General features: G+C 39.7%; 2 protein-coding genes across 10 annotated transcripts in view; both read left to right on the top strand.

Annotated features, from left to right (window-relative positions):
* The window catches only part of LOC125762290 (semaphorin-1A-like), a 161,968-nt gene extending 136,822 nt beyond the window's left edge, over positions 1-25,146 (top strand). For 7 of the 9 annotated variants that reach the window (XM_049424208.1, XM_049424206.1, XM_049424205.1 and 4 more), the window contains 15 exons: positions 202-397; positions 5,868-5,972; positions 6,741-6,829; positions 7,589-7,730; positions 10,613-10,734; positions 13,100-13,180; positions 13,907-14,052; positions 14,740-14,822; positions 15,172-15,315; positions 19,289-19,400; positions 19,761-19,951; positions 22,660-22,951; positions 23,045-23,213; positions 23,284-23,361; positions 24,062-25,145. In XM_049424208.1, the coding sequence (XP_049280165.1) occupies positions 202-397; positions 5,868-5,972; positions 6,741-6,829; positions 7,589-7,730; positions 10,613-10,734; positions 13,100-13,180; positions 13,907-14,052; positions 14,740-14,822; positions 15,172-15,315; positions 19,289-19,400; positions 19,761-19,951; positions 22,660-22,951; positions 23,045-23,213; positions 23,284-23,361; positions 24,062-24,172 (2,061 nt within the window). In that variant the 3' untranslated portion in view covers positions 24,173-25,145. Of the gene's footprint in view, positions 1-201; positions 398-5,867; positions 5,973-6,740; positions 6,830-7,588; positions 7,731-10,612; positions 10,735-13,099; positions 13,181-13,906; positions 14,053-14,739; positions 14,823-15,171; positions 15,316-19,288; positions 19,401-19,760; positions 19,952-21,411; positions 21,851-22,659; positions 22,952-23,044; positions 23,214-23,283; positions 23,362-24,061 lie in introns of those variants that run through there. The other 2 variants (XM_049424213.1, XM_049424212.1) reach the window with 2 other exon arrangements.
* On the top strand, positions 23,370-26,113 carry LOC125762332 (semaphorin-1A-like). The gene is made up of 4 exons (XM_049424295.1): positions 23,370-24,115; positions 25,631-25,693; positions 25,812-25,881; positions 25,965-26,113. The coding sequence occupies exons 2-4, from the start codon at positions 25,691-25,693 to the stop codon at positions 26,111-26,113; spliced, it is 222 nt and encodes a 73-aa protein (XP_049280252.1). The 5' UTR covers positions 23,370-24,115; positions 25,631-25,690.
* The last annotated feature ends 597 nt before the right edge of the window (positions 26,114-26,710 follow it).

The following is a 26,710-nucleotide window of genomic DNA, read 5'->3' as shown; positions in this document are numbered from 1 at the left end:
TGTATCGTGCCCAGTTCGTTACCGTTCTGTGTTCATGTCACAGCACAGAACTGGTCTATTGTTCCGTTTGTTTGTCTTTCATTTGATTCTACTGATTCAGGTCCTTGGGCGGATGAAAAAAGACCAGTGAAAATGTAGATAAAATTAATCATTCCTCTTTTCTGTATTTTTCTTTTTTATACCACTGGCTCGGCTTCATAGGACCTTTGCCAAAACTATATCCGGGTGTTGGCAATACCTGCGCAAGGATCGCTGCTGAGCTGCGGGACGAACGCGTTTCGACCGATTTGTCGAACGTACTCTATCAATGGTAACAACTACTCGATGGAGACAGAGAAGCCTGGCCAGGCAATGTGTCCGTACGATCCAACCCACAACTCAACCGCTGTGTTCGTAGGTAAGTGTTGAAGTAATGGAATTTAATTTTAAAAAGCCTTTCTTTTCAAGTATGCATTGTATTTTGTTTTCTTTACGTTTTTTTTTTGTATATTTTATATTCCCAAAAAATGTATTATATTATTTTAAGCATAATTACTTTTGATTACAACTTCTCGAAATTTCTATGGTCACGCCGGCCATTTCTGGCTTACTAGACTTATTTTACCACGTAGCCGGATAGTCAGTCCTTGCTATGGGGTCCGGATGGGATTGCTTCAAAACGCAAAATTAATACTGATCAATTGTTACCGATGCTACGGCATTTAATTCAATCAACCATAAGGTTGGAGCTTTACAAATGTATTGTTTTTAGTGACATATGTAGAGAGCCGATCCACTTGTAATGTGACTCGTTTTATAATTTTCCGAACGCAATATTTCGCACTTTTGGAGTGAATTAATTAATACCAAACCGTTCCTGCAGTATATTGTATATAGTTACAGGTAACTATGGTTTCACTTCTTCTTTCCATACTTAGTCACATTTTTCCCAAGTTATGTCAGATTTGAGAGGTGACTTCAATTAGTCCTTCAGCAAGTTTGTCGTATTGAGCAGTTAATTCTTAATCTTGAGTACAATGTTTGATTGAAAATTCCATAAGTCCGGGCTATAGAGTATATGATTCTGTTGTTTGTAACATATCCTCTTCTTTGTTGCATATTTCCGCTCGTCGTTACTCCAGAACGAGGTAACTAAGTATATTCGAAACGTAGTTACGGCTTTAACCTAAGCTTACTTGTTCTGAAATTTGATCCGATTTAAATCAAAACCAGGAACTTTGGGACTAATGACTAATGTAAAGTTATTTTGGGATTGTCTTCTTTTTTCCAATTCTAAAGCTGCACGAGTCCTTGGTGTTTATGTATACGCTTCAGGAGCAAAGAATTATATGAATTTAAATATAATTCAATGATTTTTGTTCTGATCGCTTGTATGTAATTGAATCAATAGACGATGTTAGACATGATTCAGACATAATTTAAAATTCTCACCTAAAATTTTAAAACCCACATTCCAGCACTTTTTTCGAAATATACATGCATAAAGTTATTATAAAGCAACGATAAAAAAATCAAAGCATCAACTGCATTCCAACCGGTCCCCGTTGAACAAGTAGTACGTCAACAGCCCTGTGTCCCTTTCTCAAAAAAGATGAATGGTTCTATTGGTTGCTAGTACAACACAGCTTTTCCTTTCGCCACATCCTAACGCAATCCATCACTCGACAAAGAACACACATACACACGCCCGTCTGTGTGAAGAAGAGCCTGCGTTTTCACAGGATAATTCATAAAGTTGAAGTAAAAATATGCATACAATTTCTGTACAACCATCGTTGAAGTTCCTGCTGGCTGGGTACGGATCGTCAAACTAGGCACCCGTGGAGAAGGCAAAAAGACAAAACAAAGCAAAACTTTTTCTCATGCATCTTATTTTTCCCTTCGGAGTAAGCGACCACCTGCCTTCCACCAAAGCGAGGACAAGTTTTCCACTTGAACTGGCGCTTTCTTGACGGGCGCTTTTATGTTTGCCTTTTCTCGTGTGTATGTGTTTTGCGTGGTGCAGCGAAGGTGGAACCATCGGAAGGTAAGTTTATGGTATGCTACGAAGGTTTTGTCTTGTAGCGTTCGTTGTACTCCACCTACCCGCAAGATTGCTATGGCAGAACAAGTTTTCTTCGGATTTTGGTTGGTAAATGTGTGTTTGTGTGTGCATTTTTTTTATTCGTCCTCATTTTCCTGCCTTTCTTGCTGTACTTGTACACAAAAGTTCACGGTTTTAAACCTAAGACTAAGGATTCTTTGCCGCGCGGCTATTTCCTACCTGCAAATATTCGCCTCTTCTTGACACAACATTCCGATGGTGGTTCCGAATCGCTGGACCGTCGGACGGACGGAGTTTTCCGCATGTCTCGTTGTTGTCGTGGAGACTTTCTTTCACCTTAATTTTGGAATTCTTTCTGGTAACGACAATTTTGAAAAAAAAAACTTAGCGAATAACAGTAACAAAATGTCCTCCAAAAAAAAAATATATATAAAAAAAGCATCAAACGAGAGGAAACATATTTTGCTTTTTGGTTTCTTTTTCCGAGCCTTTCATGGGTGTTGATACAATATGGAAAAGAGTGGAAAAACATCCTCCCCGAATGCGGTACAGTTTGAACACAGCTGTTCAGGGAACTGCTCCTTCATTAGTCACAGACCGGAAATCACGTAACCGTTTACGTAACGATGGTGAAAAAAGTTAGCCGGAAGAAACCCCGAGCTGGCGGGCGGGCAGAACAACACATCCCAGAAGCGTTATTGCTTATGTCCGTGGTCATCACCCTGCGTCCTAAACTATCTGCAAACGTGGAAAAAGCATGTAAACCGTTTCTTTTTCGTGAAGCGGAACCATGGCTACATAAATTGGCTTACGAGTAATGACCCGACCGGATGTGGCTAGATTTTTGGGCTGGGAAAAAATGAACCGAAGATATGTGCAGTAAAATAAACATGCACATGAATAAGAAGAGCTACTGTCTTTACTACTGTCTGCACTTCATCGTTATTGTCCGAATGTAACGGTTGTTATCCCTAACGAAACAAATACTTTCTGTGCTTAGAATAAGTAGATTAAACGAAATTGCATTTTTTTAAATTTTCTGTTGATTTGTTCTTTTCTTGACAAAAAAAAATCACGAAATTTCAAAGATTATATTCAAGCGAAAGTTCCCATTCTCACTGGGTAAACTTTGGCATGAATTTTTTATTTATATTATCTCGTGTTTTATATTTTACATGGCAGACACTAGAAAAACTGACCGAACACTTCAGTTTGTTAGAAAAAAAACACAAAAGAGCAGATAAAGCACGATTTTACACCACGTGAAAATGCAGAAAGATCGTTGAAATGTGTCGGTTCTTTTTATTTTTGAAGCATTTGGAAAATTCCTCATCATATATTCTCAGCGAATTTCTTATCTACATTGAAATTGCACCCGAAATGCAGTCTCGCGATAGTGTTCGCTAGTGTTTCCTCTTTTTTTCCTCACTTCATGAAGCAATATGATGAAAATCTCATCGTTCCTTCGTTAGCTTGTTAGCTTAGGACAGTGTGGCAGTTTATTTTCTCGCGCACTAACTCGAAGCAACAAAAAAAGAAAGACATGACCAAAACCTGGAAAGGATTTCCGTATCCCCGGGATTGAGTCAATTTTATGTTTGGTGAAGTACTGCAGCCAAAGCTTGTAAAGCAGGTCATACCCGAAACAATGAATACAAAATGCAAAAAGGGATGCTTGTTTGTGTCCTTCCGGGACTCATTCCCGCCCCTCTCCCCTTTGGTCTCATACTTTCCGCGTGAAAACATTCCTTCCAGTAGAAACTGTACAAGGATTTATTACTTATTTACGTGCTCAATTTGCCATATGGAAGTGGAATGTAGAGGGTACCCTTTAAAATATAGAGTCTTCCATACTGTGTTTTTTTGTCCATTTTCCTGTGTTTTCCCTGCAAAATAAAAATTACGCCCCTTAAATAGGACGGGAAAAACCTTGTGCCAAAAACTGAAAGCGGAATGAATTTAATTTGTTATCGTTTTTCAACATCCATTTTTGCAACCAACATTGGCGTTGGCGTGTCTGGCAAAAATGTATCGACCAAATCCCTTTTCCAAACTCATCCTCCACAAACGGCACGGTTTTGATAAGGCGAGGTCTAGGGGTATGGGATGGGAATATTGCTGCTGATGATGGTTTCTCCGGTGGTTTAGCTGGTTTCCCGCAGGAATCTCATTATACGCAGCCAGAAACCGGGTGAGCGGTTTGATTTTCCTTTCCCTTTGATTGAAGCCCTTAGAGAGAAAGCAGCAACAACGAAAAAAAAAATGCACATACGCCAACCTATCAAAACACAAAATGAAATAAAATAAGGGGAAAGTATCGGTAACTCAAGCGTATCAGCGCCATGACGCTGGAAATTACGACACTTGAACTCTCCAAGCTGCGTGAATGTTTGGTGGGTTCGATCGGCAAAAAAAAGATGGAAAACAGACTGAGAGAAGGAGAGAGAATGATAGTACATGACATCGCATTCGGTGCTTAACCGCTTTCGGTGGCTATAATCTCGTTCAAGGTTGGGTTCTCCGCGTATTATATATCCTTTTTTTTGCTTGTTCCGTTCAATCGGTTTCTGATCATTATCCATCCGAGCGATGGATCGTGATGCTTCGGGACCGTTCCAAAGACTAGAGATTCGCGAAGAAGATGCGAGTTTAAGGAGTCAAAAGAAGCGATGGATTTTCATAAAAAACCCCTATGCCTGCCTTCATCTTTATCGTAACATTTTCGTTTGATGTTGTATGGTATGAAGCGCAGCGGAAAAAACAGTCAAAATCCCTCTGTCCTGCCCAGCAAATTTTGATGGCGTATGATGATATTGGTGCGGTGCGGAGCACGCAATAAACGAACGTGAAACACACTCATAACGTTTCACAGATTAGATTCAAGTTGCTGATTGTGCGTAAGCGCAAAGTATATTTCATTACAAATCGTAATAGGACGAAAGGAAAAGACGAACCAAAAGGATCAAACTGTTCGATAAAACGTTATAAATAAAATACACTCAAGTGGCTGAAACCATACGCAACCAGGTGTAATTTTTGATGTGTGAGTGTATGTTACAAGTTTTTCGTTTGTGTGCGAAAGTATCCTTTTTGCGTAGTTAAGAGCCTAAATATGAGATATTTTCCCCATTTTCGAACAAGGATTCTTCTTTTCGAAAGTGTTTTACATTCAATCTAACCACTATTAATGTTTAAGTTCTTCTTTTCTAAAAACAAAAAAAAAACGATTTATATCAATGTGTAGTAGTGAAAATTCTTTTTCAGGAACATATCATTTCTTGTAGAGTATGCGAACGATTGTGCGAAAATATGATCGAGTATTGCGAAAATTGATGACTCAACAACAATAATATGATTATAGTAGTTATTGAAGAATATTTCTTACTTTTTATTTTATTCCAATATGACGCCTTAATGCCATGTGGTCAACATCATATGTGTTGATTAAATTCAAGTTTCAAATGTTTGTTTTGTATTTTTTTAATATTTTTTATTTATTCTTTTATTATTTTGTAGCTGTTCTATTAATTTGGGCTTTGAAATAGAACTAAATAAAAATAATTTATGAGCAAAATTGTCAGCAAACCAATAGTTTTGAACAACGACTTTGGTTTGAAGTTAGCAGTCAGAGTAAATTTTTTGTTCTCTTTGTTGGTTAAACGCTTTAAATGGTAAAACATTTCATAATATGCATTGTTTTCATTAGAATAAATGTAATTTAATGTAAAATTTTTAGTTAATGTTACTTCAGACAAATATTTGCATTTATTCCCTATATCGATGTAATATTTATATGTTTCTCTTTTATCTTTTTTGTTTCCAGATAACGAACTTTACTCGGGCACTGTGGCTGATTTCAGTGGACTCGACCCTATTATCTATCGTGAACATCTACAAACAGAGCAATACGACAGCCTCAGCTTGAACGGTAAACAGGATTAAACAGAAGCAAAATTCCCATTTCAACATCACCCATAATTTTCCCCCCGTAGCCAAAACGAATAGTAACGCTATTTGCCTACTACAACAGACGCATATTTTGCACGAGAACAAAGGGAAAAACATGCCCTGCTCATTGTTTAGCGTAAAGAAAAAGCTATTTAAATTAAGTTTTATCACTCACCTGCACACTAACATCAACCAGTATACCAGTGGTCTTTGTGTTTCGTGGCCGAGATTTAGTTCGGTCACATTAGTTCCACCTAATCTACCATGCTGTGTTGCGCATAGAAAATTACTTTCATCCTGTGCTGGAAATGTATAACACAATACTGCAATTCGATCAACGCTAATTGCATAGGACTACTGAGCGTGCCCAAACGCACTAACATTATGCTTCGATAATCCTTGTTCGTTTTGTAGCTGAATTATTCACCGCTGCTCCGCTGCAACACCAACTTCTTCTCCTACTAGCACCGATACTAGAAGCTAAACTATCTAAATAATTATTCCAATAACACATACCTTTGGTTCCTGTTGAAGCATCGTTATATTATCGCTTTTGTAGTATTGGTTTCGGCAGGAATGGCAGCCATACCATCGATTCCACTCGAGAATATCGTATGCCATCTGGTAGGCAAATAGTTGTCGTGCATTAAAATGAATAATTAATCGCACCTTCCCTCGCTCCACGTCTCACAATCCTTACCCGGTCAAAGGTGTAAATTGATCATTATCGCTTTCATAAATATTTCAGCGCCCAACTTTGTCGGATCCTTCACGCAGGGTGACTTCGTGTACTTCTTCTTCCGCGAGACGGCCGTCGAATTCATCAACTGTGGCAAGGTAAGCAAGGGATAGCGATTGTGTCCTGGCGAGTGCGACCAGTGGAACGTGTTGGCGAACGTCATAAATGGATCGACTAAGGTCCAATAAGGCCCAAGGAACAACGGGGTAGTAGTAGTTGGTAGTTGCTTGTGTTTCATTTCACAGACAATTTCTTCCATTCACAAGAAGTCGACGCTGTTCGTCGTTGTCGTCGCCTGTCGAGACTGGGCATGTCGAACGATAATGAAATAACTTTAATTAAAGTGCTTTTCTTCGCTTGTTTTCACTACTTGTTTTCTCACGTCCTAGTATTTTTTCTCCACTTCAACTAGTTCCCCTTGTTTGGAAGATACGTCGTGTGCGAGGGTTTTTTTCCTTTTTTTTTGTTTTTCCTTGCCGTAAGAAATCGTTATGATGTTCTTGTCACTTTTCTTTCCCCTGCTTCAGTGGCGTTGATTATCACATCTCTTTCTTTGCCCTATTGTGTATACACTTCTTGGACATAGTTTTTCACCATTGCCGCATTCATATTACTAAAGTTTTTCCTCCTTACCGTTTGAAGAAAATGAAACTGCAATCAAAAAAAAAAAGGGTAGCCTCGTCTTTTATGTCTCCTCACGTTTTTACTAGGTTGAGGAAAATAATTTCATTACCAACCATTTCCGCGTTGTCAAAGCTTCAGTTGCACCTTAATATCGGCGAAGCGAGTTTTCTGTTGCATTATTTTAATTCTATTTTCTAACCAACGCTAATTTTTTGTCATCGTATCTTTCTTAGGCTATCTTCAGTCGTGTGGCTCGTGTGTGCAAATGGGACAAGGGTGGTCCGAATCGATTAAAGAACCGCTGGACGTCTTACTTAAAATCACGTCTAAACTGTTCCATGCCGGGTGATTTTCCGTTCTATTTCGACGAAATACGTAAGTATTTGCAAAGCAAATTTAAAATTGATCATGTATATGTTTCTGAAGCTCTCTTGTCCATTGACCTAATAACAAGGATTATTTCCTCTTAAAATTTTCGCTTTAAAGTTCGTAGATTAACTTATATTAGCAAAACGAACTCTCTCGTATTTTTCAAAGTTTCGTGTTTTTTGTTCTTTTCTTGTGAAGAGTGATGGGCGATCGGGAATGCGATCAGGGCACCGGAGCCTACGTCGGTTCCGGAGTTGGTTCCGGAGTAGGTTCCGGAGTTCATTCCGGAGTCGGTTCCGAACCAACGGCTTAGGAGCCAGTCTCGAAGTCTAATTACATTCTGGCTTTGGCAGTTTTGATTGTTAGTTAGGCAAAGCGTGAAAGCATGTTGTTTTGGTTAGTTGGGCCTACAAATCTGTTGGTTCGAATCCGGCTTTAGAACCGGCATCAATTCCGGAGTCCGTAACGGAGTCAAATCCCCGGAGTCGGTTCTGGAGCCTATTTCCCCGAATCGGTTCCCCGAAGTCAGTTCCCCGAAATCAGTTTCCCGCAGTCGGTTCCCTGGAACCGGTTCCCATTCTGGAATTAGTTCCATCACTACTAGAAGGATAGTCGGTTAGAGTCGGTCGGTGGTTTAATTATAGCGTGGTCTTTGCCCGGCAAACTAGACAATGAATCTAACGCTGACTATTTTCCCGATTACCTTGACTTGGATAGTCAACTACAGTAAAATAACGGAAACGAAAGTCATGACATGGGCCATCTGAGGTTGTGTAGTGATACAAAGATAATGAACCTGTTTAGTCAGGCCTTTGTTTGTGGTGGAACAATCAGTTGAATTGAGATTTGATCTTCTACCTTTAGGTGTATTAAACCGTACTTCGAAAGACGAGACTTACAATTGATTTTCCAACGATTTTTAGGCCTAAAACACGATGTATTGAGTAATGTTCAAATACTCTTAATACATTTAATTACTTGTCCGTAAATGCATATTTTTTAAATAATTTAATGTCTTTTCGAAACTGGTGGTTATCTGAGTGAGTTGAGAACGGTAATTTGTTTTTCCCAAAATACAATTGAACTGTGATTAAAATACTAAATACTTAAATATGTTTTTATCATATACATTCTAGAACATTTCTAGAATTTCTAGATTATTTCTAGAACACTTTAATTATATTTATTATATTTATGGAAAAAAATATGTTTATTTTAAGGTAAACTTTAATGCGGTTTATATACTACCAGAACTTTTCCATCCTTTAAAGATCATCCATTTGAAAAGCGAAAAAAAACGTAAATTTTTCTTCGCGCCACCTTCATCCTAACACTCGATTTCGTACGGTAATATTATATTCTTTATTTTGGGCTTTTGGTCTATTTTTTTTTTAACACCCTTTCTCATCTTCCCTATCCGCGGGACATGTCCCAAAAACGTGTGAGGGAAAAGTTTAGCATCCACCAAAAGCGGACGCAGAAAATAAGACGTGTCTTCGGAATCTACGGTACTACGGTTACCCGTAGTACACCGAGAGAGCAGGAGATATATGCAACCGGTGAACCCAGTAGAGCTTGCACACTTCAAACTTCACTCCTAAAAGAACCGATCCCCCTCCCGGTAGCTGATGATTGCATCTAAACAATGGTGCAAAAACCCGGGCAAAGTGTTTGGGTTCCGGGTTTTGAAGGCGGACAGGAAATGAAATTGAATCAACAGCAGTTGAAAAATAGTTAGCTAGGAAAATATTGAAAAGTCAGCAGCGCATGGTGAAAAAGAAGGAGCGAACGGAATAGTGCACGGGACCGGGTTTTTTTATCGGCAAAAGATCTTTGCCTCATCATCCCCATTGCGAGCGGTGCGGCAGGAGTCTTGTGGTAGGAAAAATTGAACACCATCACCGCATCGTCAGGGTACGCTTGGTTGGGAAACCTTCGCAACTTCCAGGTTGTTTGTGGCGGAATGGGGATGTGTGTGTGTCGGACAGCAGCGTCATCAATTCGCAACTTCAGTGCAACTTCTTGGTTGCACCGCTGCTAGAAGCAAAACGGTCCATCGGGAAAGATACTGCACCAAAAAGGGAAAATTGCAGTGTTCTAAACGAACACTTGCGCCTGGTGAGGAAGCAAAAGTGAAGAAAAAAAAACAGTTTTCAAATCCTTCTTCCTTCGATGTCTTGTTTCTATCGAAACTCATTTATGTTGTTTGCTCTTCTGGTGCTGCTGCTGCTGCTACTGCTGTTAGTTCTGCAGTTGGAGTTGGGAAGTTGTGTTTGTTTCTCGTGCGTTTGGCACGAGCATCATGCGGATGTTCTTTTTCATTGAATTGACCTTTTCCTATTTGCAGCTTGGAAAAACAGTTGCCAGTAAACGTATTGAAGATTTAATCAAGTATTTTTTTGTTTGTTTTCGTTGGTAAACTAATACAAATTATGAATTACCTGATGTGCCTGAACAGCGATGTGTTGATTGCTTGAAGAGCATTTTTATTTTTTCATTTTAATTTGATTGACAACAAATGTGTTAATGTCGTTGAAGCAATCACGTAAAAATGTTGCAAACAGACACACGTGAAGACGAACGATTTTTTAAACATATTTTCATAATTAATTTAAAATAAATGTTTTATTCATGCTATGAGAATATGTGATATAAATTACATAAAAATATTGCAAATAAATTCAATTTTACGGGGCGCCGGTGGTGCATGTGAAAAACGGCGCCCGTCCACACGACAGGACCGGGTTTAAATCCCATCCGGACCGTCCCCCAGTAGCATGGACTGACTATCCTGCTACGTGGTAAAATAAGTCTTGATACAGCCAGGCCGTTCAACCCGAGAAAAAAAAATCAATTCTAACAATTGCAACCTTATTTTTCATTCACAGAATCTACCAGCAATCTCGTTGAAGGCAGATATGGACATGCCAACTCTAAGCTCATCTACGGTGTATTTTCTACGGCACCGAACGCAATTGCAGGATCAGCAATATGTGCATTTTCGCTACAGGTAAGCAGACGTTTTGATATACGTACCTTGAACAGTAGATTAAATTTATCCGCGTAAAACAGAGAGAAAAGAGGTAGAGTTAATTTTAACTTTAAAATACTATTGCTCATTTGCATGTGTTTTTGTATTTTTAATTTTAAAGGAAATTTATAATACATCAACCAATATTGAAACGAATAACATATACTACACATTGCAAAAGCTGTTCAAAATCGGTATCGGTGGTAACGGTGTATGGCGAATAAAACAATTTACGTAATGCTGGTGCTTTCGTTTCATTCATTAAATGTGTTTTCATGCCCTCGTCTCTTGTCGGTCGAGTTTCGATGCATAGACGCATCAGCAACGAGGCATCGATGAACGATCGCAAATGCACCCTTTTTGGTATATGGAACAATAAACAGGATAAACAAAAAACCATACTCATTGTGCTAACATAGATACATTTATGCTTCAGAGCTAGGCGTTGCTTGCCATCATCGATCAATTACACTGCGTTGATGGAGAATCCCACCGTTGTAGGTTGTAAAGAATTCTGAACAAACATTTGCAACATTTTGCTCCCATGCGTATCGGAGCCTGCAGCTCATTTGATGAAATTTTGTTCCATTAGGCAAATTGGGCATCCGTGCTTGAATCGATGAAATATTCGCTAATTAAAACGCATACAATACTGAAACCGATACAGTGCAAAGGCGGCAACATTCTGGGCACTAGTCGATACTCATTTTAAATTGACCTAATTATGTAAATATGTACTAAACTACATGTATTTAGTTTCCTTTTGGAAATGAATGCTATTAGCCGGGGGCATTTTTTTTAAGTTAATTCATAATATTTCAATATCTCAACAGACGGATGATTTTTGCAACAAAAAATGTAATCCTTCTGCTTTGTAACCATGCCATTTCAATCATCATTATCATTACTACCCCCCTTTACGCCGAAACTGTCCACGAATCACACTATTAACCTTTTTGCAAAACAAATGGACAAAAAAAAGTAAAACAGCATCCATATTAAAGGTGCTTACCGCACGGCTTCGTACTTCTCTGCACCACTACGGAACATTATCAAAGATGATTGATTTTGATCGCCGGTTTTTATCAAGGGACACACCACACAAAGGACCACACGAAGCAAAAAAAAAAGCCCAAGCAATGTCTTTTCATTTCATATCGAGCGGTATTACTTCCTGACGAAGAGTTTCAAGAAAATAAAAAAAGCTGTGAAAAACCCCTAAGTGAAGGTAACCAGGTCTCTCGCTCGCTAATGACCTGTCGCTCGTTAGACGATTGATGGACGGGATTTAAAATTTCATTTCATAGAATATTCAACCGATCGTGCCGTGCAGTGGAAAGTAATATGCTTCTGCTTGAAGATTGTTTTCGCTTCCAGGCAGTGGGAATTTGCCTTTCAGTTTGGAAACCATTTTCATTTAGCGTAAAGTAAAAGTTAACCTCTTCGCAGGACAGAAGCGATGGGTATTAATTATGTGTGTTCTGTCCAACAGTGCTCAACATCGAAGTCGTAGATCTTTTGTACTCCGCTTTGCTTAATAACGTGATGAAAGATGAATAGAGACACCCAAGTTGGCCGCTGGGTGTGTCAATAAGAAGCCACTAATTGATCCGATTGCCACAATAATTATTAATCTCAGTAATAGTGTCACTAATACATTAACCAATCGCACGGTATAAATATGTTGAAACACCTGTGATTGAAGAGATGGAAATAGCTTTATTGTTACATTGTTACGATCGGCCATCACAGCTACTTCCGTTTGATATTTGGCAAACGATGAATCATTTTTCTTCGCTTATCCTTTTCAATTTTCATCCTTCACATTGAAGGCAACCATTATTGGAACGTTACGTGTTGTGAAGGAATTTTCCTCAAACTCAAACTGCGGCCCGAAATTAATACCATTAAGTCACCCAACGGCGAGTGTTTCCTCATTTCATCCAATCCCATTGACATTACTTCGCGAAATTGCCAAACCGCATTCAAAATGAGGGTCTTTTGGAGAGGTTGCTTTTTTTTTGCTGTTGCATCGTTTTGCCCGTTAAATTTCACCCTGTTTCCTGTTGACCTATTTTGCGTGCCACGAGCAACGTGTTCCGCGAACCCCGGTTTGTGGTGGCCGTATGCCCTCCGTTTTTTTTATGAGGGTGTTTTGTAATATAATCATCATCACCATCACGTGCACAATATATATATGGGGGAGCTTTTGGGATATAATTTTCATTTTTCAGCATACTGCAGCTAGTGTGCTAGCATATTGAAGATAAATCGCATTAAAATGTAATTTGCTTGATAAACGATAGTAACACATTACTTTTGCTTTCCTCTTCTTTGCTTTTAGGAAATTTCGGACACGTTCGAGGGTAACTTCAAGGAGCAAAGTGGACTTAACTCGAACTGGTTGCCAGTAAACCCGCTAAAGGTAAGTGGATCCTGTCCAGCATGGATGAACTCGTGTGCAGATTTCCTTTCAAGCTCACCAGCATAATCCGTTACACTTTAAAAAGGAGAAAAAAATCACCTAGTCAACATCGTTCAACCACTAAACATGGCTTTGCGTCAGTAACTGGTACTCGATCTAGCGATAATTGCTTTCAATAGTAATCTGATTAGTAAGATCTGTACGGCAAGAGTGCAATCAACCGCCGGGGCTGGGGTAACTGCTCACTGCAACGAAGCAGCATTTGGCTGCCACTGCTCATTTCCCACATATCCCACCATCCCATATAGATAAGAAGCAAAATCTACCGCTAATTGGATCAAAGCGACGCGATGTAAATGTTTCGCCACCATCAAAGTCCAGAATGGATAGATTGGCAGCAGGACAGTGTGGTGGACGCATGGTGCATCAAGAGCCGCCGGGTACTGCAAACTAATTAGTGCAAACGTGTGCTTATGTTCGCTAATTAAAATAAAACCAAAGCCTGAGCAGTGTTGATGCTGCCACTACTGCTTGGTACTTGCTAATGCTTCGTACTCTTTGTCGCTTGTTTATCCTGTCAATTTGGTTGGCGTGTGACCAATGTCGAGACGGAGGGCGTCTGCACACACGCTCTGGTCGAAATCCTTCTACTCGACATTTTATTTCGCTTTACTAAATTTCATCCATTTCTCTCGTTTCCGGCGGATCTTCGTTTGCTGGGTTTAGGTTCCTGATCCACGGCCCGGCTCGTGCCATAACGATTCTCGCACACTGCCCGACCTGACGCTCAACTTCAAAAAGACCCATTCGCTGATGGACGAAACCGTGCCCGCATTTTTCGGCTCCCCCATCCTGACGCGTGTCAGCACGATGTAAGTGTGTTTCTGAGTGTGTGTATTTTCAGGTGATGGAAAGGTGATGATACCATATCGGTAGATAGAAACGTTTTGAAACTGTTTTGCATTAATGCTTCTCCGGGGAAGTGTGCTGTAGGCGAGGATGTAAAAAGATTAACCGCATAAAAGCTTTTTGCTTGTCCGAGTAGCATATTTTGTTGATCCGATGTCTGTACCACTAGGCAATGAGCAAAATAGTTTTACCTATGGTAATAATTGCGCATTTTGTTTATGGAAGGGTATAAGGAGTATGATAGGAGTTAAAGCATAGGAATAAAACATCAAGAGTTAAATATTTTTCTTATTTTAAATATTCTTTTAATTGCTGATTATCTTAAACCATTCTTTCATGGTGTAATCAATTCTTGAAACCAAAAAACTGCAGCGATAGAATGATCATACAATGTAACATAAATAAACAAATGTTACCAATAATCATTGCGCTTTTTAAGATGTTGCAAATCTTAATTTCTATTCAGTAAAACTTCTTAAGTTATTTGTTGCTCTGTATTACTTGTAGATTATCTAATAAGGAATGACTAGATTTTACATCAATTTGTGCTAAGAAAACTATTGAAGACAATAACATTGTTCGTCCGTTAGTATTTAAAGTTGTATAATTCATGCTTTGCTATAATGTTGTGTCATTTCAACTGTTCACAGGTATAGGTTCACTGCAATTGCTGTTGATCCACAAATAAAAACTCCCGGTGGAAAGACATATGATGTTATCTTTGTTGGTACAGGTAAGTTTAAAGGAGGTCTGGAAACTATATGTACTTACAACTTTAGTTTACCATTTGTTTGTTTATTTTTCCTCAATTTGTACTGACTATTTTGATTTTTTATATTTCTGTTAAATAAAAAAGTATCGTTTTATTTTCTTCAGTCGCACGGGCAGTTTTTTTAAAATACTTTTTTGTCATAACGAAATTAAGCTTACAAAACGAAACATTATTCTGCCTTAGTTCTGCTAAAAACCTTAACAAAAAAAAACAATAAATAGCACTCCTCATTCCGCTGCCACAGTTGTGTTCAATCAAAGAAACTTTAATCATTCATTCCTTTCATCCATTCCATTCCATTCTTTTGCAGATCACGGTAAAATCCTCAAAACGGTTAACGCTGAATCGGCCGACTCAAACAAGAAGGTAACGTCGGTGGTGATCGAGGAAATCGATGCACTTCAAACGAACGAACCTATTCGGACGCTGGAAATCGTTCGCACCACGCAGTACGGTAAGGACAAAAGGAAATAAGTGTAGAAGTTGTGAAAAATCCCTCCCCCCCCCCCTTCCCTGTGCCTGCATCGGGCTTCCTTTTCCCATTTTCATGTTTATCCGTGAGAAAAGCTTTTTTCCCGAAGTGGATATAGCAGGGAGAAAAAAGACGGTTGTGTCGCTTTTAGCGCTGCCACGTTTGATGTTGGAAATGTTACGGAGGCAGTGTGTCAGTTTTTCGGCCAGTACAAAAACATCGTTCAAACCGAAATGGTAGATCGAAACGGACCAACAGTGGACAACACACGGTTCTCGCAGCAGCTGGATAAACTCATCGCTCACAGAGCGAACCCACGGTGAAGCCTATTTGCATTTTTCCAATTTATTTTCCCCTTCTCGTTAGTAGAAGTGACGAGAAATCGTGGGTGTTGGTGATTTCTAGGGCTTTCTTCGTCCACTGTCGGTTTGGATTGTTTTTCCACGTGGAGGCAGTGTTCAGTCGTATATTTGGGTGCGTTCTGTTGAATTGAAATTTTCACGCTGTGCTAACCTTTTACACATTCGCACGAGCCTGTTTTCAAACGTTCGAGCGTAGAGGCTGTGAGTTTTGAATCCGATCGACCGGAAGAAAAGCAGGATAAATATATCCTATACCCTGAAACCCAAAAAGTGGGTCAGTTTTTGGGACGAAAGCTTCCGTTGGAAAAGCGGTATCCTAGTGCTGTTCCGAATGTTTTCTCAAAGCAAATTTTATCGCTCTCTCTCTCTCTCACTCTCTTTTACTCTGCCGATTGTTAATTCAATTTCAATCGATGCTGGAAAATCGCGTCGGACGGAAAACTCTGGCTGAAGTTTCGCAAACAAAGCAATGGCAGGCTGCCGGTTGATGAGGGCACAAAACAAATTCCGCAGTTCCAAACGAAGTAGGCGGTAAAAATAAAACTGGACGTTCCGATCGTTTTGCACACAACATCCCCTCGGCTACATTTTCTGTCCACTCACAAGCACACACAGAGCGATGCAGACCTTATTTACCCTGCCCCACATATACCGGGGGTGAAATGTGTGCTCTCGGCCGCAAAAGGCCACACAGAGCGGTACCCGTAACGTGGCACAATTCGGTTTTGTTTCGTTTGCACGTTTGTCCCAGAAATAAAAGAAAATCGGTTTTTGGTGGGTAATTGAGGAGAAGTGCACACGAGTCTACACATTGGAAAATTGTTTCCGGTAAAATTCAGACACACCGGTCTCCAGTCTGTGTCCTCATCATCGTCATCATCATCAACATCATCATCATCATCGTCATCTCCAATACATTGGGAAAAATGACGGAGAGTAGTATGGTGGTCCTGCTAACGGGCCCAAGGTATGATTATCGTCGTCGTTCAAACCTCTGAAGCAAAACAAAAAAGGCTCAACTACGTCCGGTGGGAATTTCAATCCACCCTAAAAAGTAACAACCGAGGATAAGAATTTGCCAATCTCTTTTCCGCTTGCATCACTCCACTGTGTCTTGATATTCGTTGAGCAAGGAAAAAAAGGTTTTATTAAATCGAGAAACAATCGATCGATCGGGTTTGGATGGGTGGAAATGGTAAAGATAAGCCCTCAGAGCTAACGTGAGCTAAAGCAAATTGAGGAAATCGATAGGTAGAAAAGATACGATGACAGTCACCTCCCCCCCCACGTGGTCGGCATTTTAGATCACATCAGGACGATAAAGCAAGCCTTTTTCTAATGCTTATCTGGTCTCGTGCCTTTTCCTCATCGTTTTCCAGGCATAGACTAATGATCGGCATCGTGTGCTGCTTCCGAACGTCACGCCAGATGACCACCGATTGACAGTGACGCAGTGTCGTCCGGTAGCGTCCGCATAGATTGGTGCCACTGATTGCTCTGTGAGGAACAAAAAAAAACTGGACGTGCATAACATGGCAACTGGCCAGCTCGTTCGCTAAGCACTGGATTGATATCCTGCTGGGCTTTTAGGGCTTTATCGATTTTCCGCGATATAGGCCATAATTATGGTTCTGTTAGGGAGATCCGGAAGATGCCAAGATTAACAGAATTGAGTTATTTTTCTTTCTTCATTTGGCAATATTTTAGCTGCACTTGGTAATAGTGCAATCCCTTCGGAATCGGTAGAACGGAAAAAGAAAATGTTATGTAGGTCTTTTTCAATTAGTTTATGCAATTTATTGTACAAAATTTTTGTGTACTTGGTACTAATAGTTAACTTTTTATTAATGATCGTATTTGTAGGTGAAATATTTTTCCATTTTGGGGTAGTCGCGTAAAAACTTGCTCTAGTCATAGAAAATATGCTTATCAGAGCATGTTTGATAAATATTGAAAAACTTGTTTTCCAACCGATTCTAATCTGAGCTTACAATAAAAGAAATAGATAAAAAATAAGCATGACCGAGAAGTGGTGGCCCAGTGGTGCATGTGATAAACGGCGCCGGTCCACATGGCAGGACCGGGTTCAAATCCCATCCGGACCGTGCCCCCGTAGCAAGGACTGACTATCCGGCTACGTGGTAAAAATAAGTCTAGTAAGCCAGAAATGGCCGACGTGACCTGTCGCTAAAGCCAAGAAGAGAGAGAGAGACTGAGAAGGTCGTTGATTTATTTAAGAATAAGTTATAATAATAACTAATTAACCTCTAGTAAACTTCACTTCGGTAATTATTTTTTCTAATTTAGCTTATGTTGAACGACTTCCAAGCGTTTGATACATATAAAAATATGTTCCAAATTCGCACTATAACTTCTAAACTGTTGTAGCAATACTTTATCAACTAAAAAGTCTGTTCAACACCCCTAGCGTTCGTTATGCCCACAGACGCGCAATTACCGGCTGGTCAAACAAAAAAAAACTTTAGTTTATAATTTAATTGATGTTTACTGAAGGAAACGCGCAAAAGCGGGGAACTGGCAGGGAATAATTCTTCCCGAAGGATTTCTTCCACGATTCCCCAAACAATCTTCTGCCACAAAAAGACAAAGTGCTGCATCGTCAAAGAAAGAGTCAATGTTGGGCCCCGTTTTCAGTTCTGACAGTTTGTTCTGCATTTGGGCTGAGGTGGAGGAAGTATCACCGACACAAAAAATGTGACTTTTTAGCTCCTTAAAAGACACATCTTTAGCGTCGTTCGATATCTGGGATAGGTGTGCCTGGGTCGATGGGAGAAAAGCATGTCGACCTATGCGAACGAAACTCATAATTAGGACAGTAATTGGAGTGAAGTTGTGAAACGAAACACCGTCAGATAGGTACGAACATGTTATGTGATGTTTCTTTCACTTTTGGTCTACGGGCAGAAGTTCGTATGAGTGTATACTTAGTCAGCGATGCACAAGATTACGACTAGTGCTCATTATAAAAGTTTTGCGCATAAGAATCTTCTGTGTGTTTTATTAAAAAGGAAGGAAGCATCGTCGCATTTTTTTTGTTTGTTTTTTTTTCGAACATAAAAACGTAAAACTTTTTGGGTAAGATTGAAAAGGAAATGTGCAAAATTCGTTTGAAAATGGGAAAACTTTATGCGAAAAAAAAGACAACAAATTGAATTAGAGCAAACATACACAACCCTTATGCATTAAACAAACAGTTCATTTAAACGCATCAAATTCAATTACTCCACTTTGCTTCCTAATTCTATGCTCTCCTACCACATTCTGACCCACCCCCATTTACCGTTTGATAATAGCTGTCTGCTAATCTATATGTTTCGTTTTAATTTCTTTCCATACAATCCGTGCCGACGGACCATCCTCGACCGTGTGCATCGCTCGATGTTCGCATATTAATGTGCAATGTCCTGCGGCAACGTACAACGTTCGGCGATCAAACGAACAAATGCTCGATTGTAATCAACTTCCCACCACCGGGGACGGACAAAACCATTGGCAAAACAATGCTCTTCGGAACCAAAACCAAACAAACGGACGGTTGCCTTTGCTGCTTACCCGGTTCACAAACCCGCCAGACACCCCCAAGGACGGCAGTTACGATGATGGAAAATTAATTATAGTCACCGATACGACCGTGCTAGCGATCAAATTGCATCGCTGCAGCAGTGAGAAGATAACAAGCTGCAGGTAATTAATGCATCCAGGCCCATATATATATCGTCATGTTTATATAGTGTGTAAGAAAATAGTAGTTAAATGGTAGTAATTCTGCACCATTGTGTTGAGGCTTTTGGAAAAAAGAAAATATTTGCAGCAATACGCAAAGAACTGGATTTGTTTCCTTATGTAAAAATAGTCCTTGCGGGAAATAATAACCGGCTCAAGGCGGTACATGGTGTAGTGGCCATCATGAATCTAAAATTCCTTCCCCGTAAAACACTACGGGCCTTTGGAATCGATTTTAATTTCCATTTGCTCATAACGTTCAACATTCTCCCGGCTGTATGGTTTACTTTTAAATCGTTTCTCTCCTTTCTTTCCCAATAGTGAGTGTGTAGCGCTGCAGGATCCGTACTGTGCCTGGGATAAAATTGTGGGCAAGTGTCGGTCACATGGTGCCCCCCGGTGGTCTGAAGAGAACGTATTCTACCAGAGCGTGGCCACCGGTGATCACGCGGCCTGTCCATCAGGCAAGATGGCAAAGGATGCGAACGTTGTCGAACGACAAGGATACCGAGGTAGGTGCATCGAATCGGAAGGAAGTAAGGTGAACGTGCATCGGTACTTGTCATCGATGTCTTTAATTGGATTAGTGGTTGTAGCACACTGGTAAACCAGTTAATGGAGACCACGCGGAACATGAAAGGAGAATTGATGTGTTCTCTCATATGCTTGCAAGGGTGTAACAAACACAGTGTATTTCATGTGCATCCGGACGAGACTTTAAAACTGTTTGGAAAAAAGCAATTGTTTCAGTTTTCATTTGCTCGCGTTATTTGATAGGATAATTTATTTTCATTTCAGGTTCATTTATATTTGTTATGTGTTTTCTTATAAATTGGATAACTTTATATTTGGTTTTTCGATAATTATTTTGAAGTTGATACTTTTACGGTACACTTTCAACAATAATATTCACTTATATTAAATGCATTTCTCATTGGAAGAAATCTGAACATGTCTTGCATACACAATGTTTCATTAGGGAAATTCGATAAAATAAATGATAAAAGGAGAAGGAAAATCAAGGAGAAAATATGCGTATGACACACCTTCCATCGCATGCGATTTTGCCGGATGTGAGAATCGGAACAGGCTTCATCGCTTGGGGCATTGCACTAAAATTGCGAGATGAATTTAAAGTTGAAAATGAGTTTGCTGAATATAGTGCTGCATGGTTATTAAGTTCTGCTTTTACCGAAAATAAATGTATGATTGCAATGAAGATAATTTTTAATTTTAAACGATCAGATGCATTCTAATCTCTTTTAATCAATTTTTCAAATCAACAAAAATAATTAACAAACTGACATTTAATTTAGGAAATTTAATTCATGTAGGTGCATGCCCGGGGCGGCCCGGTGGTGTATGTTATAAACGGCGCCGGTAGAAAAATATGTCTAGTACGCCAGAAATGGCCGACATGACCTCAGAGGTCGTTACGCCAAATAGAAGTAGGTGCATGAAAGACTGTTTATGTGGGATCATTTTAATTACAATGTTAAAGATGAATTAGTTATTTATTTAACTATTGACTTTTGCAATTTAGAAGAAAGTGATATTATTGGCAAACAAGTTAAATCCAGCAAAATGTTCACGTGGTAATATCCATTTCATCGGGCAAACAATGCAATTTAGAAGGATCTTCAGATGGCTAAGGAAGGATTTAAGCTAAGCGATGTAACACTTTAACCTTTTAGTTATTACTCCCTTTAAAATGGTTCTAAGCATTTGATGCACGGCACTATCAACTACGTAACATACTGCCGTGCTGAACTAAGGCAAACTGTTTCACTTGTAACACTGCATAGTGATGGCCAGCATCCAGAATACTAACGACGGGTACTCAACGCAATGAACTTCCATTTGGCATTCGAAACATTATCTCTTTTTTTGGAATATTTCTACCACTCTGCTGGTTTCTTCACCAAAGTAATAGTGTTAAATGATTAACAGCTTCGAATATGTACATCCACAGATACAGTTTTGAACGTGAAATTCGTGGAAGACCGTAGTTTACCTCCTCTTGAAGAAGGGGTAGAAAAATCGGTAAATTACATTATCGACTCAACCACACCACAACCGAATAGTTCAAGAGGAAAGCTATTGGATCCCGTGCTGAAAAAGCTTGTGACTTTGGAAAAAGGGAAACAGGAGCAGGTTGAACGAAACGTGAACATGAACAGTGCCAATTTAATGTTTATGGCAAGTTTTGTGCCAGCACTCGATGCCATGTCGGAGGAGGAACAGTTGGATGCGAGGGAAAAAATTATGTCATGTATTCATGGAATTATACGTGACAATACAGCAAAACAGCCATAATTACATCTATACATTTATCTGGACCCAGGAATTGAGATTGGATGAAGATTCGAATAATAAAAAATAAACAAAATTATGTGCAAACAATTCAACAACGATATGAAAACTTAAAAAAAAAAAACGATTCAATGATCACAGTTTTCAAGTTAAAATGAGGTAAAGGAAGTATGTGAGAAATCATAATTAATTTATCATTCACCGAAAAAAACAAACAAAATACTTCTGCATGTTTCAGACATGCATTTTATATTACTTTTCCAATCCAGCTAAATTCTTTAATATATTTTATAGCATCAATTGGCTCTCATATAATACAATAGGATTTCAATTGTATTACCAGCACTGGCGATCACGATGGTATTTGTTCCAAGTTTAGATATTCCAAAATGGCTCAATATGTTAATTAAAAAAAAAATCTTGTCGAATACACTTAACTGAGAAAAATATACTGTCGTTCATCTGGCCACATGAGTAAGAGTAATGAAATAAGGAATCTTTATAAAGGGAGAACAGCATAGATCAGTTCGAATATTTTGTCAACACTAAAGGACAACATTAATATTGATTCTTGATACTATTAGTGAGTTACTTAGTCCTTTAGAAAAGACTCATAAAAAACGTAAACTACTACTTTACTACACGACCATATTTAAAATACTGTAGCGCTGTACTTAACATCAAAATCAATGTTAACAGTTTGTTTACTATTAAGTCACCTAAATCGCTCTGTAGTGATTCCCACGTCAGTCGAAATCGTATGCGACGGATCTCGAATAACTGATTTCTTTTTCGTTAACAGTTACCCTTTATCTTTGCATGGAATGTAATCACAATCCTTTCGATGATTAATAATAATGTAATAAAGGTTAAATAAATAACAATTCTGTGTTTCTCTTGTTTTCAGATCTTGAGTATGATCCACAGCGACCGTTCCGAGATCAACCGGCGGATAAGATCCAGTTCAACTCGGAAAACTATAACGACAAAGGACCGCAGATTACACCCGATCTGATTAACGCTCAATATACGGTCGAGACGCTAGTAATGGCCGTACTGGCAGGGGCCATCTTTGCACTGCTGGTCGGTTTCATTACCGGCTACTTCTGTGGTCGTCGATGCCATAAGGACGAGGACGACAATCTACCATATCCGGATACCGAGTATGAGTACTTCGAACAGCGCCAGAATGTTAATCGGTTAGTTATCCGTTTAACGGGATGCGATAGCTGTGCAATGCAAACACATTTACATGGAACTATAATTTGCATCTTTTTACGTGTCGTTGTTAGGATACAAGCCGAACCGAAGCTACTACCGCAGGTCGAAGAAGTGACCTACGCCGAGCCTGTACTATTACCTCAACCGTCTAGTCAGAATAAGATGCAGCATTCGCCAAAAAATACGTTAAGAAAACCGATGGGTCATCATCATGGCGTTAACTCGGAAACGTTGTTCCAGGTAAATTTCCTCGTGTCGCGTGACTCCTGCTTTTAAGATTAATAATCGCTTTTGTGTTACCTTTTTGCAGTTCCAACCGGACAACTACAATAATGCACGAGACAATTATCGAGGCCGAGACAACTTCGGCACCCTACGATCCCATCAGGTACGTTAGTGGTGACCTAGTCAGCTAGCACAGTTTAGCTAGTAATTTCGGAACCAAGGCTGTACAATCCTACCACATGAAACATACGTCAATTCATCCAGGGCCGGGTGCGTTTTTCGTACCGAGTAAAGTTTCATTTTAGATCCTCCGATTATGATTCCTAACTCTCTTCACGCGGGATTGCAATTATGCTAGAAAGTGTTACGTAGGAATATGATGCAGGCAGCAAGCGACTTATTGAATGCAGCTAAGCAATAACTGTAAAGCTTATTGCCTACTCGCCAGCTTTTGCTAGCAACAGCTCCACGTGCAGCTTGTGCGCACCGCGGGGCTATCGCATTCGGCTAGTGTGCGCTCTTGTTATCCGCACTTCCTTCTCTAGTTTCAAGAAGAACTAGATTTTCTGTTTTACAAATTAAAAAAAAAACATATATATCTAAGAAATAGCAACGAGATGGTAAAAGAAACACACTTTACAACAAATCATTCCACCAACATGAACACACACGACAAACCAAACCATACATATCTGCTCGTTTGGTAGATGCTGAACTTATCCTAACTTTTTCACTATTTACGTTATCTCTCATTTTCTCTCTCTCTGTCTTTCTTATATCTCACTCACTGAATCTCTCTCTTCTTTCTTTTTCTCTTTCCCTGGGTTTTCCGCTTTCCCATTCGCGTACCATATTTCCAACAGGGTGATAATTATCGTCGCGGTGACGGATTTTCAACGACAAGAAGTGTCAAAAAAGTAGGTCCCGACAAAGAAAAAAAAACAAACATGTTCCCTGGCCCATTTCTTTTGTAATATTATCAACCCTAAATCAAATCAAACCTCACATAACCCACCCACACACGGTCCGTCACACGGTGCAAAAGAAAAGATGGAGAACACACAAGTGTTCTCGCAAAAATAAAAGGGTTTTGAACCCAACTACTGGAAGCGCTACTGTGCCGCTTTCATTGTTCCGTTGTTCAGTTTTTTTTTCTGTAATTCATCCACAACACCTCCTTTCCATCCACACACGAATGTCGAATGAATTAAGCCGTTTCAAAATTAAATCATCAAGCGCTTTCACTGATCACATTTTCATTCACTAGTTCCATCTCGATTTTTGCTCACTTTTCGTTTTTCTTGCATTGTATTTGTATAGTACCAATAAGCAAAAAAAAACATACCAGTCCCATTGTTTTATTATAACCCAATCGTCATAACAAGCATTGATTGCACCGTATTGGAAAGTGTCCGTAATCGAATTTTCAACTCTTGCAAAATTGTATGGTTTTAATTGTGTTGTGCCCGTTGATTATGAAGTATTTCGTTTCATTCGTCGTCCTTCTTGGGTTGTTTCTTTCTTCGTGGCCAATGTTTGTGCTCTGTTCTATTTTCGTTTCGGTATTGGGCTATTTGGTGTGGGGGGCTGACGTTAATTTTCTTTTTCGAAAAAGGGCCACCCTTTTCATGTTTGTTTTGTGTCGATGTTGAGCGAGAGAGGGTCAAAAATGTAAAAAAAACTGATCCCTTTTAAGCTTGCGGATCGTTGCTTCGCTTGTCACGAGTGGAAACTCGTTCGCTTTGGAAGATCTTTTTTTTTAATTAATTATTTTATTTATTTTCTGCATGATCTGCAATACACAGAAACAATAATTCACTTCATTTTGCTAATGCACTTCAATGTTTTACATGTTTGATTACACGGTTTTAATATTATATTGTACTTTAGAATCTTTTTTCTTGTTTTAAAAGAATAGAGAACAATTTTTAAATGATATATAAAATAATTTTCATGGGCCACAATATTTTTCAAAAGATTTTTGAAGTGTGTTCCTTTTGAAATTAAATTACTACAATTTTCTAAAACTTAAAAAGAAAAATTAAAAATTACATTCGTTTGTTGTACATTCGTCGAGTGCTTTTGCGACAAATTTATATACATCAGTCACCAACGTCATTATCATTTAATTTTCGTTGCATAAAAGCTCATTGAAGTAAACGCTATCGTGTTATAGTTTTCTATGTTCGCCTTTCTTCTATGTGTTTTTTGCTTGTATACTACTATCCGTCCGTTACACGTTCAATCTGCTCGCCAAACGTTGAATTGAAAACGCTTTTTTTCATCTATTCCCTCAAATGAATTTTTTTTACCGACCCTATCACCCATTATGCTGCTGAACTAATACAGTGGCCAACGGGAACGGTTGCTCTTAAGTGATATTTAATACGGTGTTACGGCTGCTAATGTGTTTTTCGTCGTTTGTTTTACAGGTATATCTTTGAGACGGAAACGGGGCGGCTGAGACCAGCCAGGGACTGATCAATCAAAATATGGTAAATATCTATCTCGCAACGGGTTGGCCGATGGACTGGTCGGTACATTTATATCGTATCACCATCGATCCGCCGAAGGGTAGTTAAAGTATAATTAAAAAATAGCATTTCTATATAGGTCCTTAATTCAAACACTCGTAATAGAAGTCTCGGCCGTATGAAAAGGCAGCCGCCCCGGCATGGTATGGGTAAGTGATGAACGTGAAAACCCCCGCTCAATAGTACACTGATCATCGCTAATGTATTTATTTTTTTACACCCTTGATTTCAGTAACACAACATCGTTCCGACAGTCCACACCATTCCAGTTCCGGTTCTTCCCCTGTCATGTCCAACAGTAGCTCTAGTCCTGCGCCTCCATCCAGCAGTCCCAGCCCACAGGAAAGCCCCAAGAACTGCAGCTACATCTACCGGGATTGATTAAGAAACGGGCCCCAGCAGCAGCAGCAGCAACAGCAGCAGCAGCAATTACATCCTGCAGCGACGACGAGCAAGTCCTTTCCGGCACTCGTCATGCTCGACAGTGATGCCGCGGCTGGTGGCGATGGTGGTATACTTTACCCTTCTGGCAACAGCAACAGCAACATTGGCAATGCCGTCCCATACGGTACTAGTCAGCACAACTATACACTCTGCTACCCACACTATCCTTCCTCTTCGGGCGCTGGTAGCTCATACTCTGGCTCATACACTGCAAACCCGGCTACAGTCGTTCCACGATCCGCTTCACCCTTGGCCAGCAGTTCGCGTACGCACACGAACCAGCTGCTCAACAGCACAAACAGCAGTGGCAACGATACGACAAAGAAACTGAATCGCCTGTCCACTTCTTCCTCGCTATCGATCATTACACCACCTACGACACCGAAGCGGCCAGCAGGAGGCGGTGGCCACCGAGCAGCCGGATCGAACGGTGGTTCTACCGGTCGGCTCAAGATGGCTCTCAGTGCATCGTTGGCACAAAATTTCAACCAGAAACTAGCCAACCTGAACGATAAGTGGAACGATTTCAGCTTC

The sequence above is a fragment of the Anopheles funestus genome, chromosome 2RL (assembly GCF_943734845.2).
Source record: "Anopheles funestus chromosome 2RL, idAnoFuneDA-416_04, whole genome shotgun sequence".
NCBI classification, from domain to species: domain Eukaryota; kingdom Metazoa; phylum Arthropoda; class Insecta; order Diptera; family Culicidae; genus Anopheles; species Anopheles funestus.
Note: the sequence above shows the minus strand (reverse complement) of the source record. Positions and strands in the feature narration are given on the sequence as shown.